At 42.7% G+C, this 15,456-nt stretch overlaps 1 protein-coding gene and 1 pseudogene across 1 annotated transcript; both read left to right on the top strand.

The window, feature by feature from the left end:
• Positions 1 to 510: 510 nt before the first annotated feature.
• LOC114636081 lies at positions 511 to 1,416 on the top strand (annotated as a pseudogene).
• Positions 1,417 to 5,285: 3,869 nt separating this feature from the next.
• On the top strand, positions 5,286 to 10,582 carry LOC114636082 (lysozyme C-2-like). Its single transcript, XM_028784372.1, has 4 exons — positions 5,286 to 5,437; positions 6,923 to 7,087; positions 9,163 to 9,241; positions 9,719 to 10,582. Exons 1-4 carry the CDS (start codon positions 5,302 to 5,304, stop codon positions 9,783 to 9,785), a joined length of 447 nt encoding a protein of 148 aa, XP_028640205.1. The 5' UTR covers positions 5,286 to 5,301; the 3' UTR covers positions 9,786 to 10,582.
• Positions 10,583 to 15,456: the final 4,874 nt, after the last annotated feature.

The following is a 15,456-nucleotide window of genomic DNA, read 5'->3' as shown; positions in this document are numbered from 1 at the left end:
AGTTATTTCCTATATTATCTTTTATACTTGGTGTTCCATAGCATATTAAAATAAACAAAACTGACTGTTGCTGTCAGACATTTGAGATGTTTTGTTGACAATTTGGTATCACCCATGTTACTAAAATTCCTTGTAATCCTCAAGGACAAGGTATTATAAAATAGATATTGTGGAACTTTAAAATACTGTCTTCATGACTCTCTGAGTGTGGGAGAAGTGGCTGCTGGCACTTCTGCCCTGGTTTTACTAAGAACTCTAAAAAATTGGCTTTTAAAAACAAAAGAGGGGGAGTTACACCCCCAGAAGGAGTTTCCCAAAAATAATCTCCATCATGCCTTGTTTGTTCTCAATTCTCAAAATCTGAAAGCTCATGGCAAATCTGTTGCTAATTGTCTCTGACATGGTGAGACCAATAAAAACTATACCACAGCCCAGAGTCCGGGAGTCAAAGCCGGTTGTCAACCCAGTCCTGTCCCGCACTCGCCTGCCTCTTCTTTTTTTGCTTTCAACATGACAGATGCCGGTGTGTCCTTAGCCAAGGACTTCTTGGCCGGTGGAGTGGCCGCGGCCATCTCCAAGACGGCAGTAGCACCCATCGAGCGGGTCAAACTGCTGCGGCAGGTGCAGCATGCCAGCAAGCAAATCACGGCAGATAAGCAATACAAGGGCATTATAGACTGCGTGGTTCGTATCCCCAAGGAACAGGGAGTCCTGTCCTTCTGGCGTGGTAACCTGGCCAATGTCATCAGATACTTCCCTACCCAGGCTCTCAACTTTGCCTTCAAAGATAAATACAAGCAGATCTTTCTGGGTGGTGTGGACAAGAGGACCCAGTTTTGGTGCTACTTTGCAGGGAACCTGGCATCAGGTGGTGCCGCTGGGGCCACATCCTTGTGCTTTGTATACCCTCTTTATTTTGGCCGTACCCGTCTAGCAGCTGATGTGGGCAAAGCTGGAGCTGAAAGGGAATTCATAGGCCTTGGTGACTGCCTGGTTAAGATCTACAAATCTGATGGGATTAAGGGCCTGTACCAAGGCTTTAATGTGTCAGTACAGGGCATTATCATCTACCGAGCTGCCTACTTTGGTATCTATGACACTGCAAATCGAATGCTCCCAGATCCCAAGAATACGCACATCTTCATCAGCTGGATGATTGCACAGTCTGTCTCTGCTGTCGCTGGCCTGACTTCCTATCCTTTTGACACGGTTCGCCGTCGTATGATGATGCAGTCGGGACGCAAAGGAACTGATATCATGTATACAGGCACGCTTGACTGCTGGAGGAAGATCGCTCGCGATGAAGGAAGCAAGGCTTTTTTCAAGGGTGCATGGTCCAACGTTCTCAGGGGCATGGGTGATGCCTTTGTACTTGTCTTGTATGATGAGATCAATAAGTATGAATATTATAATTAGTATGCCCTAATATTATAATATAATATTAACATAATTATGCCCTAGGTGTTCTCCCCGAGAACAGGCATGTTGTATAATATACCATATCTTGAACATTCTGGACAGATTTTCTGGGTTTGTCTATTTTATCAATGGCAACTATTTACCAGTTGAAAAGTGGGAAGCAATAATATTCATCTGACCAGTTTTCTCTTAAAGCCATTTCCATAATGACAATAATGATGGGACTCAATTATATTTTTTATTTCAGTCACTCCTGATAATAAAAAATTGAAGAAATAAAAATATCCAAAACCAAAAAAAAAAAAAACTATACCACAGTTATGTGGAAGGACCATCTTACCCTTAAATAGAATGGCCGGGACCTGGTTCTCATATGGGGTAGACGATAGATATGCCTGTTTGATACCAAAGAAGGCACAGATAAATGGCTGCCAAAAAGATTAATGAAATAAATAGATATCCCCACAAAGACAGGCCCAATTACAATTAAGATGAATAGCAATTGACATCCAGGGAAGAGAAATCTCCCTGAGATTTCCCTTCTTTTCCTTTCCAGGTAAAAATGAATCACCCATGGTGTTTGCTATTGGAAGTTCTAATCCTGATGCTGACCTCCAGAATTACACTACTCAGACCTTCAATGGGCCATTGACAAGGACATCAAACAGCTAGACATTGACATCACTAATCTGAAGAAATCCTTCTTTTTGCTGTCTGAAATGATCTCCAAAAATGCAAAGGACTTTATTGGACTTTATTTACCATTTTACAATAGAAAAGATTGTGTACACCTCTAGACTGTGAACAGCCCTTAAAGAAGAAAGTTGCTTTTACATAGAAAAGACAGGGATGGTTAAAGAAAGCATGAAAAAGGTCAGAGAAGGCCTTGAGAAAAGACACACACACACACACACACACACAGAGAGAGAGAGAGAGAGAGAGAGAGAGAGAGAGAGAGAGAGAGAGAGAGAGAGAGAGAGAGAGGAGAGCTGGTACAAGAATTGGTTTTCAACCTCTCCATAGTTGTCAACCCTACTTCCTAAAATTTGGGACCATTAATTGGGCTACTTCTGCTTATTTCTTTTGGTCCCTGGGCCTTAAATAGGCTTACTAAATTTGTGAAACAACAGATAGATAATTTGAAAGCAAAACCTATTCAGATACATTATCATAAGTTAGCTATAGAGGACCACGAGACTCAAGATGAGGTTGTTACTCTATCCAGGGTGTTCCCAAAACCCATCTCCACCTAAAAGAGGGGACTTCCACTCCTAGACCAAGCAGAGAGAGACCACCCAGAACCCCCTCTGACTGGCGATCTGAATTCTTGCTTAGACTGCAAGGCTAAGCACTGCAAGGGAATATAAAATTTTAAATATCTTTCTGGGTTCCCTGAGGGACAAGCCTGACTGCATAGGGGTTGATGTCAAAAGTATCCCCTCTCCAGGAAAAAGACATCGGGACGGGTATGGCCCTCATGCCTCACTGAACAATGACAAGAGGACGGGAGCCATTACAAGGTCCCCTTCAATTACTGGAGGTCAGGCCTCTATCCCCACCTTTGCAAGATTAGAATCACCATGGTCTTTCTAAACTTGGAGAGAGGGGGAATTGTCAGGGGCAGTCCTGCTTATACACTGAAGGCCTAAAATCAGCCTTAGGCCTAAAAATCAGCAATACATACATGCCTGCTAACACCAAGTCTTGGGTCTCTGTGGAAAAACACTGAAACAGATGCCTAGAAGCTATTGTAAACAAGCAGCTTTGGTGGAAAAATTGCCAGGCTAAATACACAGACCTTGTAGATAGGTAGCCTTGGTGGATAGTATCAACTTAGATAAGGACAAGCGAATCATAGTCAGAGTCCCCTGAACCTTCATCAAGCTGACACTCTGTTCTGGAAGATATCTGTACTGCCCCTAAATACCTACGCTCCTTCGTCATCCCCTTCCCCACATCCTGCCTTTTTGTGTATATAACCAGTGTGTGAAAAAGTAAAAATGGCGATTTGATCAGACTATAGACAGATCGCCTTCCTTGAGTCAGCCTGTCCCCCACTTTCTCTTTCAGATGATCTTCCCGGACCCCTGTTTAATCCCCTGCTGGACCGGGACACCCCTGCCCCTTGCCAGCTGCAGCACTTTGGAGAACAGGCCAGAAACCTCACCTTTGCAGCACAGGAGAAACTAAGGCTCTCTGTCCGATGCCAGAAATAGCTTGTTCAAGAATGGAGGGATTATCCCTATAGCAGGGTAACTAGTTTTTCACCCTAAAACTTAAGACATCTGTGGAACCCTCACAGAGTATGTACAGAATGTGGGTTGAATGCTGTCACTCTCAGAAAAGTTGAAAGGCAGAAGGAGTGAGGAACAGAAAGGATTCCCATAGAATCTGCATCTTGTTAAGAGTTAGCCAGCTTCATGCTGTTGGGCCAAGGGAAAATTACCAAGAAAGTGTTTCCCAAGAATGCAAGTATTTGTTATTGTTGGTGAGAAACCTGTGCTCATTCTGTCCCATTTGACAGTATAAAAAGCCCTTCTTTTAGAACTTTTTGTGATCATTTGAACTGTGTGCATGTGTGACTGTGTGCATGAGAGTTAGTGCCTACCGAGGCCAGAAGCACTGGACGACCCTGGAGCTGGAGACACAGGCAGCTTCCAGCTGGGAATCAAACTCAGGTCCTCTGGAGGACAGCAAGTGCTCCCAAATTCTGAGCCATTTCTCTAGCCTCCAAAGCAGTCTTTCTCATTTACTAGAGTAGTTGGAGGCACTAGAATTACTACTGAACGTGGTGGAATCTTCTTTTTGTACTCAGTGCTGGAAACTAAAACATGGCGGTTGATATTTTTACTCAGCAATGCTATCACTAAAAGTTTTTCCTGCAGACATATGTACCCAATGTGTAAAAATAAAACACTTCTTGGGGGCTGGAGAGATAGCTCAGACTTTAAGAGCAATGGCTGCTCTTCCACAGATCCTGAGTTCAATTCTGGACAACCACATCATGTCATGTGACACATCCTTGTCAAGAAGAGATCCATGTGGCAGGTCCAACTGGGAGGGACATACTCACAAAATGATTTTTAAAAATATATGCAAAGTGTTGGCTGCACACAGAATACTTTAATATGAAGGCATGTTGGTGAAAGTAGTTGCTGATTTCAACTGTAAATATGAGTTGTTTCTTTGATCTTTTAGTTGCTTAACTTCATAATAAAATGGAATGAAAGCCCTCATTTAGAAACAGAAGTACTAGCCAGGCGGTGGTGGCGCACGCCTTTAATCCCAGCACTTGGGAGGCAGAGGCAGGCGGATTTCTGAGTTCGAGGCCAGCCTGGTCTACAGAGTGAGTTCTAGGACAGCCAGGACTATACAGAGAAACCCTGTCTCGAAAAACCTAAAAAAAAAAAAAAAATAGAAACAGAAGTACTAGCCTGGAAGTGGTGGCACACACCTTTAATCCCAACACTTGGGAGGCAGAGGCAGGTAGATTTCTGAGTTTGAGGCCAGCCTGGTCTACAGAGTGAGTTCCAGGACAACCAAGTCTACCCCTGTCTTGAAAAACAAAAACAAAACAAGAAAAAGGAGAAGAAAAAGAAAAGAAAAAGAAACAGAAGTACTTATTTATTTTTAATGAGCCAAATCTTTTAGCAATTTAAAATGAACAGTGTACACATATTTCTGGGCCACCTGAACACTTATCAAATATATGGGAAAGAAGGCCAAGTGCTAAAGTCCATAGATGTGGAGGAACTTCTGGCTTTGCACACAGCTCAAAAGTAGAAGGTCACCACCTATTGGGAAAGGAGGAACTTGGAGGATGCTTAAATAGCAGGTATGCTTTCTCTAGTCAGCCAGCAGCTCATCCAGCTACCTGTCACCATGAAGGCTCTCCTGACTCTGGGGCTCCTCCTGCTTTCTGTCTCTGTCGAGGCTAAGGTCTATGAACGCTGTGAGTTGGCCAAAATTCTGAAAAGCAATGGAATGGCTGGCTACCGAGGAGTCAGCCTGGCAGACTGTAAGTCTCTTCTTCCTGATGCCTCCAGCTAAACTTTCAGAACAGGGACAAGGGAAAACTGAGGGACCAGAGAGGGAGCTGCAGCACACGATGTCATGTTTGCTCCCTGAGTGACTGAGTTCATTTGACTAAAACATCATTTTTTGTCATTTGAATCAGAGATGCTGGGGTGAGCGTTTAGAAGGGACATTGTGTGCCACGCTAAGGCGATAGGCCCTGAGGTGCTCTTGGACTGTCACTGGGTTTTCTAGTTGCTTCAGACTCAACAGCCCATGAGAAAGGAGACTGAGAACAGGTGGGAGACTCAGTCATTCAAAACTTGTGATCTGAGATACTGGAGAGACATGATATTTGTCTTCACTTCTCTTATCATGCTGTGCAACTTTTGAGATAACTTAAAAAAAATAATTTTGACCTTTCTACACAGGGCAGAGGGATCCTATTTGCCTCCTGTTGCTGTATAAATGAGGTCCTCGGAAACTGAGTATAAAAACACCTTGGGGTAGCCCTTAGTTGCCCACAACAGAAGATGTGGATGAGGCACTGTTCCTTATGGCTTACATCATCTGTGTTGTCACAATCACATTCGAGTCAAGGGGCTACTGCTCAACAGAGAGATGTCTGTGTGGGTGGATGGATAGAAGAAATTACAGAACAGCCTTTTCTGTTCTGATGTTTTTGCTCTCAGTACTATCATTAGACATTGGTGATGGTGCACACTCCTGCAATCCAAGCAATGACATGCTGAGGCAGGAGACTGCAAGCTCAGTGCCAACGATGGACACTTGGTGACACAGAGTAGAAAGAATTCTAACTTAACATGCAAATTCACATTGACTATAAGAACGATCTCTCTGAGAAAATACTTATTTTTTCTAATATTAATACTTCTAGCAGGATATGCATTTCATATTAATTAATTAAATGTTCATAACTGCTATTTACATATCGATTTTAGGCAGGGGTATCAAGAAGGATAAGATGGTGTATGTGGTCGGTAAAAGCATTGGAAGAAATAGTTATATTATTTGCAAGGGGACATGGTTTCAGTATATTGCATAGGCTGGCACTGAACTTGCTATTCAGACCATGCTGGTCTCAAACTCACACAGATTCACCAGCCTCTGGCTACTGAATGCTGGGAATAAAATTGAACACCACTGTGACAGGTTTATGTTTTAAAAGCCCCATAACCTGGTTATTCTTGGTACAAATTGATTTGTCCTACATGGGGTTCTGTTTGGGACACTTGAAAATTACTTGCTGACTTGGGACAGCAGTTCTACCTACTAAAAGTGCAGAGGCAGGAGGATCACTTGAGACCAGAGACTACCCTGGGCAACACAGTCAGACTCAGGCTGAACTAGTGGTAGTGTATTATATAATTTAACCACATGATTGAACTTCCAGTGCATCAATTCTAAAGTAGAGCATATAGATCCATTGCTGTTGATGCTTACTGATCATGTTTCTTTTTCTTCTCAGGGTTGTGTTTAGCTCAGCATGAGAGCAATTATAACACACAAGCTACAAACTACAACCCTGGAGGCCAAAGCACCGACTATGGGATATTTCAGATCAATAGCCGATACTGGTGTAATGATGGCAAAACCCCAAAAGCAGTCAATGCCTGTGGGATATCTTGCAGCGGTAAGTCAAGCCGGGTTTGCAGTGACAGCGAACAACCATTCTGCTCTTACTGCAAGAGCAGAGATTCTGTGCAGGAGCCATAACACTGGTGGAAGCATCAGGAACCTGGGGAGACTGCTTTACTGTTAGGAAGCCATTGTTAACTCCATCAAAATTAGCCAAGTAAGGCATTAATGAGGCTTATAGTGTAGTTTGGTGATAGAATGCCCTGACTACAAAGCAGAGATCCCTTGTTACCACCGCTAAAATCAATGTATGAGTAAGTGATATGAAATAAATAGAGGCTGGACAGATAGTTCTGATGGAAGAGTCATCACGGTGTGAACTCCAGCAGCCACAAAAAAGCTGAGTTTGGTGACATGCATTTGTAACCACTGCACTGGGGGGAGTCTGAAACAGGCAGATGCATGGGGCTCACTGGCCAACCAGCACAGCCTGCTCTGAAAGGCAGTTCCCAATGGCAGACCCTGCCTCAAATACCCTGGGGACCGCTCCTGGAGCAGCCCTCTGACAGTGGTCTATATTAATTCCTGCTTTATCAAATTTCATTGTTAACTTTTCCACGATAGACTTTGGGACATTCTTTGTAACCTGATTAGTCTGACTTTAAGAGTGTTTCATGCGCTCACCGATGTTCACTGGAAAGTGATAGAAAACACCAGCAGAGGAGTGTCACTCCATCTTGAGCACGCAGAGGACAGACTCAACTGGAAACCTTTGGAAAAAGCTCCTGTAGAATGTCAACCTACTGTCCATACATGTAAACTTACATGATACACATGTGTGCTCACATAAAGTCATGTAAAGATTTTACAGTGTTGTGTAAATTATGCTTACACAGCTTCCTGATGTGGCTATCAATCAAAACCACCTCTGCAGCAACAAACACTGACCCAGATTCTCATCTTAAAGAGGGAATAAAATTACAGGATCAAAATTCTGTGCTTGAAAACAGCTCGCTTAAGTCTTATGTCTTAAAGCAGCTGGGTTCTTTTTGATTTACTCGTTATAATCCGCTAGAGAAAGCTTTACACATAACAGGCTTATATTCTGTTTTCGTTTTTTAACAGGTTATTTCATCTGTGTGTGTGTGTGTGTGTGTGTGTGTGTGTGTATGTGATTTTTGCCTGATATGATTCTGTGTACCATGTGTGCCTGGTACCTGTAGAAGTCAGAACAGGGCTTCAGGTCTCCTGGAACTGGAGTCACAGACAGTTGTGAGCTGCCATGTGTATGTTGGGATTCAAATCCTCTGGAAGAGCATCGGGAGCTCTTAGTCACTGAGCCATCTCTCCAGCCCTTAGTTTTCCTTTAGGATAAATTTTCACTGGTAGATGCCCACGTTTCACGTGTCGGCCTGCTCTGTTTCCCTGTGTGGGAATGAACAGGATCTTCCCCTACCCTAGCTGACAGTCACACATCCTCCACTGAGTCCTCACTGCCTCAGTAGATTCAATACTTTTTATCAGTGCTGTAATGCTAAAAACTCGAGCAGTGGCATATACTCAAACCCACGACCACTCAAGCACATCCCAGACCTACCATGGATGTTATAAATGAGAAATAGGGTGACTTACACTGAGTCACACGGAAGGAGCCCAGCTGCTTTAAGACATAAGGCATAAGCCTGCTGTTTTCAAGCACAGAAAATTGCTACTGTGATTTTATTCCATCTTAAGCTGAGAATTTAGGGGCTGGAGAGATGGCTCAGCGGTTAAGAGCACTGACTGCTCTTCCAGAGGGCCTGAGATCAATTCGCAGAAACCACATGGTACCTCACAACCAACTCTATTGGGGAACCTTCTGGTGTGTCTGAATCAAAGATAGTGTACTCACATACATGAAATAAATAAATAAATCCTAAAAAAAATAGAGATGAGAATTCATGTCTGTATTTGTCACTGCAGACATGGTTTTGAGAGAGAATCAAGAGACTGTCTCCAGTAGTCACAGATGCACAGATGCTTGGGAAACACTTTTTTGAATTCACTGCTCACTGCCATAGAGAAAGCTAGCTGGATCTGACCTGAAGGTGTTCAATACTGTCCTTGTCATTCCTGACTCCTGTCTTTCAGCTCTGCTGCAGGATGACATCACTCAAGCCATACAGTGTGCGAAGAGGGTTGTGCGGGATCCCCAAGGCGTTCGAGCATGGTGTGTTGGAACATCTGAAGGGGAATGCTTGTCTCTGTTGATATAACCTGTGTGTCTCTCTAAGGCCCAAGTGTCATTCTGAGAACTGAGGGTGCAGCTGGAGGCTTTTCCTATACCATTGTTTCTAGAGAATTTACTCCAGGTGGTGAGAGTCCCCACATGTGACTTCTTCCTTCTCAGGCCCGCAGACTAGTTGTAGAATCAGTGGACTGTATGGTACACAGGATGTGACAGCACTCTTCAGCATCCTGTGCTCTGCTGAGGAGGCAGAGCATCAAACCTCCATGTAGACTCAGGTCCATAGTCAGTAGCAGCTTCTGGGTGCAGATATAGCCTCTGTGACACACTAGCTCTTGGTCCACAACCCAATCTCCTTTAGTGTCATGTTCAAAATATACTCCCATACAAGATTTAAGTGTGTGTGTGCCAGAGGAGATATATTGTAACCATTTATCCCCATGTCTCTGTCTTCCACAGGGTGGCATGGCAAAAACACTGTCAAAACCGAGATCTTTCCCAGTATACACGGAACTGTGGAGTCTGACCGCTGTGTGCTTCTACTGCAGCTCATTCTGTCTCTTTCTCACTATAGGATTGGGTGTGGCAAACGTCACACTTCCTTGGTTTCCCCAAACTAACAGGACTTCAGCCGAAACAGGACAAAATGGAGACTTCTTCCTAAGAGGCTTATGCTGATACTGTGTTTGCTGTATTGAGCAAAGCCTCACCTGTCAGTCAGCTAAAGCACTGGACAATGCTGGCAGTCATTCTCACAGTGATCACCACACACATCTGTGTACATGAGTTCTTCACCCAAGAAGTAATTCACATTGAGTTCCATTGGAATTCATCCTAACCAGTCCTGTGCTTCGTAAAAATACAACAGCTTTTTACAGGGTCCACCTGACCTATGAAAATGTCTGTTGTGTGAGCTCCAGGGCTTTGTGAGGTTCAGCATCCAGTTAGAACAGCCTCTGTGGGGGCCGGGAGGGTTTTTGAGGGCTCAGTACTCTCAGTGGATGAGAACTGAGACTGCTTGAACTCAGAAACTTATCATGAAATTTGTGAACTTTCAAAACACTATCTTCTTAGAGATGGACTATTTTTCCTGCTTAAAAAATAAATTCTCGCTCATGTATGAGTCTGTGTAAACTCTTGAGAGGATGTCCGTGAGGTATTCAGGAGGGACTAGTGAGCTGTGCTTGTCCTGATCTTTCTTAAGTAGCTGCATTCATACTAACTAACTCTGAGACAGATGAGCTTGTGTCAGCAAATAACCACAGGAGAAAATCTAATCTCATAGTGAAAATGTACAAATAGCATTAAATGATTTTCAATGCACAGGTTGTCTTTGTCTTTACTCTGAATTGGTGTGTCTGGGGAAAATTGTTTATGTATTGGAAGAAATCAACTTGGAGTCTTAACTGAAACTACACTCTGACCTACACATATCCAGATGAATATATACACTCCCACCTACACATGACCAGTTGAATATCTGGGTAAAATTTAAGAGCAAACTGGCCAATCTCCCTCTATCTCTATTGGTCCTTGAGAGAGTGAACCAGTCTTTATGTTCAGAGTCTACTCCAGCCCAGCCTCATCTCCAACATGCTGCTTCCTCTCATGCCTTTGCTGGCTCTTAGATGGTTACTTCCTTCCTCAGTACTCAGGGAGTGCTCAGGGCTCTATCCGTTACCAATTTATTTATGATAAATTTATTTACTTGCTAGTTTCTCTGTTTGAGTCACTTACTATTAACCATAATCTAAAGATATGGAATGAAAAAAAATTGCCAGAAATGTTGGCTCTGTGAGAATTTCCTATCCTATCCCATGTGTGTAAACCCCTATGCTCTGTCCTGTTGTGCCCAGCACATAACCTTCTCCAGGATACCCACACTGTGAATACCACACACTTCCCAGTCAGTGAGGACTGGGTGAGCCTTCCGTTTCACCTTGCCAGCATCTGCATGTTTGTGTGACTGTCTTTAGTTTGTAGTTATTTTAGCTTACCGAATTTAATAATAATCCTTTTCGATTGTCAGCAATTAATTTCCTACTCTGCTGCACTCATGAAGTAAACGTTCTCGTGAGTATATATAAATGTATTTATATATGTATGTGTGTGTCTGTGTGTATAAATGAGTCTAAAATAGAATGTATTTTATTTATGGGATTCTGTAAACTAGCTGTGGTTTCTATATCCTAATCTCACCATCAGAACCAGAACAAGCTTGTGATTTGCTCAACAAGAATGAACTCAATACACTTCCCTTTGCTTTATCTCTCAAACTTAGAGCACTTGATGGTTAACTCTGCTCCCCTCTGAGCCTTGAGGCAATGACTGTCTTTCCAAAATGGCAGCAGCTACTTCAGCTAAGAGCTTCCAAGGTTCTGAAGAGATAAATTATGAACCATGTAGCAGAACATAGGACATATAAACATAATGTATATGGGTTCATTTAAGCTGTGAGAGCTAGTTGGGAACAAGAGGAAGGTACGGCCTAAAGCTATAATTAATAAATACAGATCTGTGTGATTATTCAGAACCTGAGCAGGCATAGAAAGTCCACATGGTTAGACACGTGTATAAATTAATGTAGTATTTTAAGGTTTAACGAAATTAGGAGGGGCCTCCAGCTGGATTCATTCTGTCATAGTCATATGTGAAATATCCACATGGTGATTGTTGCCCAGTAGAGGTTTTCATTCAGGTGCATTGGGCTCCTCCCTAGCATGTTGACTGAAAGGTAAGTTGGTGGCTACCCAGCTTCCTCAGCAGTGCAAACTGCCCAAGAGAGACTTCTTGCCACTTCTCTGTGCTACCTGCTCAGGAGTTGGTGAACAGAATCTCTCAGATGGCAATGTGTTATTATAAACACCAAGGCTTATTTTGTTTCCCTCATTATGGTACTCTTCCTTGTCTGATCTCTCCAAGGCAGTCATCATGACTTGTGCTTCATTATCTGTTTATCATAGAGCTGTGCCAACCCAAGACAGAAGTGCATTGCTTTTGATAATGCATATTCCACAACGGGTAAGGAAGGCTCTCTTGTCAGAAGATTCTAAACAGGCTCAATTGGTTTATTCAGTAAAAAGGGAGAGATGTGGAGAGTTTGGGTGTCTATCTGTCAGGAATCTGACTTAGGCCAAGGACAAGAAAATGGACTGCAGGCAGGAATTTAACATTAGGCTGAATCAAAGAAGTAATCTCAGGCCAAAATCTAAATCCTAGGCAAGAACAAAGAAATTTTAGGCAGGAATCTAAATCGTAGGCTAGAACAAAGAACTAATTATAGACAAAAATCTAAATCTAAGGCTAGAATAAAGAAATAGGCTTGAGGCATGAAAATGACTTTGGGCTAGGACAGGGAAGTAGACTCAGATATTTCCATCATCCTGATAAACCCTTAGAAATAGTGATGACAGGAGTGATCATACAACTCTGCTTATTGTCCCATGTGTTCTTTCACTCTCTGGTTTTATTGTCTTGCTTGTTCCTTGACTATTTGCAACTATTGTATTGCTAGTTCATCAATCTAGAACTGACCTTAATATTTGTATGTAAATTAAGCAGTATAAAGGCAAAAAGGGAGGAGGAGGGATGGGATAGGGAATTAATGGGGGTGGGATAATAGAGAAAGGGGGTAACATCTCAAATGTAAATAAATAAAATATGAAAAAAAAGCACTCATTTTAGAACTTATTGTGATCATTTGGACTGTGTGCATGTGTGGCTGTGTCCATGAGAGTCAGTGGCCACTGAGGCCAGAAGCACTGGATGAGTCTCTTGTTTGGAGACACAGGCAGCTTCCAGCTGGGAATCAAACTCAGGTCCTCTGGGAGCCATTTCTCTAGCCTCCAAAGCAGTCTTTCTCATTTACTAGAGTAGTTGGAGGCACTAGAATTACTACTGAACGTGGTGGAATCTTCTTTTTGTACTCAATGCTGGAAAGTAAAACATAGCGGTTGATATTTTTACTCAGCAATGTTAACATTAGGAATGTGACTTCATCCCTCAGTGTGGGAGTGCTCAGGGCTCTATCCATTACCAATTTTATATGTATTTATGATAAATTTATTTGCTTGATAGTTTCCCTGTTTGAGCCACTTACTCACCATTAACCATAATCTAAAGATACGAATGAAAAAAAATGCCAGAAACGTTGGTTCTGTGAGAATTTCCTATCCTGTCTCACCTGTGTAAACTCCTATGCTCTGTCCTTTTGTGCCCAGCACATAACCTTCTCCAGGATCCAACACTGTGAATACCACACACTTCCTAGTCACTGAGGTCCATGAGAGCCTTCAGTGTCATGTTGCCAGTAGCCCCATGCTTATGTGATTATATTTAGTTTTAGTTATTTTTAGATTACCGAATTTAATAATAATTCTTTTTGATTATCAGCTTTCAATTTCCTACTCTGTTGCATTCATAAAATAAATGTTCTCGTGGGAATGTGTGTGTGTGTGTGTATGTGTGTGTGTATGTGTGTATGTAAATGAGTCTAAAATAGAATGTATGTGGAATTCTGTAAACTAGCTGTGGTTTCCATATCCTAATCTCACCATCAGAACCAGAACCAGCAGCACAGTGTTTGTGATTTGCTCAACAAGAATGAACTCAATACACTTCCCTTTGCTTTATCTCTCAAACTCAGAGCACTTGATGGTTAACTCTGCTCCCCTCTAAACCTTGAGGCAATGACTGTCTTTGCCAAAAGCAAGCAGATGCCCCAGCTAAGAACTTCCAAGATTCTTAAGACACTGCATAGTCAGAAAACAGGGAATGGGGAGCCAGATGTCTCCTTCCAAGCCTGGAGACCTGAGTTCAAACCTGGCTTGCACATGCTGCAAGGAGAAAATGCATGCATCACTTGTCTTAGTGTTTTGTAAATATCTCCTCCATCACCTTCTGGTTGGACTAATAAAGAGCTGAACTGCCTATAGATATGCAAGAACTAGAAGTTTGGACTTCCAGGAGGAGAATGGAACTCTGGGAGAGAGTCAGGTGCTGGAGAAGCCAGACACAGTGGTACAAGCTGTCTGGCAGTGAAGGAGAAGTAAACTTTGAGCCACGTAGCAGAACATAGAACATACATACATAATATATATGGGTTCATTTAAGCTGTAAGAGCTAGTTGGGAACAAGAGGAAGGTAAGGCCTAAAGCTATAATTAATAAATACAAGTCTCTGTGGTTATTCAGAGCCTGGGAGGGCATGGAACGTCCATACGGTTATACACATGTATAAATTAATGTAGTATTTTAAACTTTAACAAAATTAGGAGGGGCCTCCAGCTAGCTTCATTCTGTCATGGTCATGTCTGAAATATTCACATGGTGATTGTTGCCCAGAGGAGATTTTCATTTAGAGGCATCCGGCTCCTCCCTAGGGTGTTGACTGAAAGGTAGGTTGGTGGCTACCCAGCTTCCTCACCAGTGCATACCGCCTGAGAGAGACTTCTTGCCACTGCTCTGGGCTTCCTGCTTAGGAGTTGCTGAACAGAATCTCTCAGATGGCAATGTGTTATTATAAACACCAATACTTATTGTGTTTCCATCATTGTGGTACTCTTCCTTGTCTGATTTCTCCAAGGCAGTCATCGTGACTCCTTTTTCATTTTCTGTTGCTCAGTTTCCTCTTACTTCCTCCCTTCCATTTGGTTTTTTTCTTCAGTGACATCTACCTAGTACTGTCAATCTTTGATTGACTGTATAGAATCTTAAGCACTAAGGTGCTGAGTGGACAAGCCATACTAGAAGAAGTTGAGCAAAACTGGTGTTTCTTTGTGGGTCCAAATATTAGCATCAGTGAGTGTTTTCTCGTCCTTTAGACAGGAATCCTCAAGATAGCCTCATTCTTGAAAGATGACTGTATCAGACAGAATTAAGGGCACTTCATTCAGAAAGTGTTGGTGGATAGTGATGGGCTATTGGTTGACACTTGTGATCCCAATCCTTCTGAAGTAGGATTTTTGGTGAGAGGAGGATTTCCTCTAATAAAGGCCTTGATTTTTTATCAATCTCATTTGGCTGTTAATTCTGGCATCAGGCCATAGTCTCGTGATTGTAAGACAAAGCCTCTGCATGGAGTTCCATCCCAGCCATTCAGTTCTGCCCTGGCTGTTCAAGTCCAGAGTGTGGAGTTCATCCTCTCTAAACGTTTCTTCTAATGCCCTGACCTTCACAGACCCAATCGGGACTCTCCTG

The sequence above is a fragment of the Grammomys surdaster genome, unplaced genomic scaffold, assembly GCF_004785775.1.
Source record: "Grammomys surdaster isolate TR1022 unplaced genomic scaffold, NIH_TR_1.0 121847, whole genome shotgun sequence".
Lineage (NCBI taxonomy): Eukaryota > Metazoa > Chordata > Mammalia > Rodentia > Muridae > Grammomys > Grammomys surdaster.
This window is presented reverse-complemented; position numbering and strand designations above follow the sequence as displayed.

What these genes read in the sequence shown, in the direction of transcription:
- LOC114636082 (XM_028784372.1), top strand. Translation starts at nt 5,302, where the DNA reads ATGAAGGCTCTCCTGACTCTGGGGCTCCTCCTGCTTTCTGTCTCTGTC. An exon ending in AGGAGTCAGCCTGGCAGACT is followed by an intron (nt 5,438 to 6,922) that starts GTAAGTCTCTTC and finishes TTTTCTTCTCAG; the next exon opens with GGTTGTGTTTAGCTCAGCAT. An exon ending in CCCCAAGGCGTTCGAGCATG is followed by an intron (nt 9,242 to 9,718) that starts GTGTGTTGGAAC and finishes TGTCTTCCACAG; the next exon opens with GGTGGCATGGCAAAAACACT.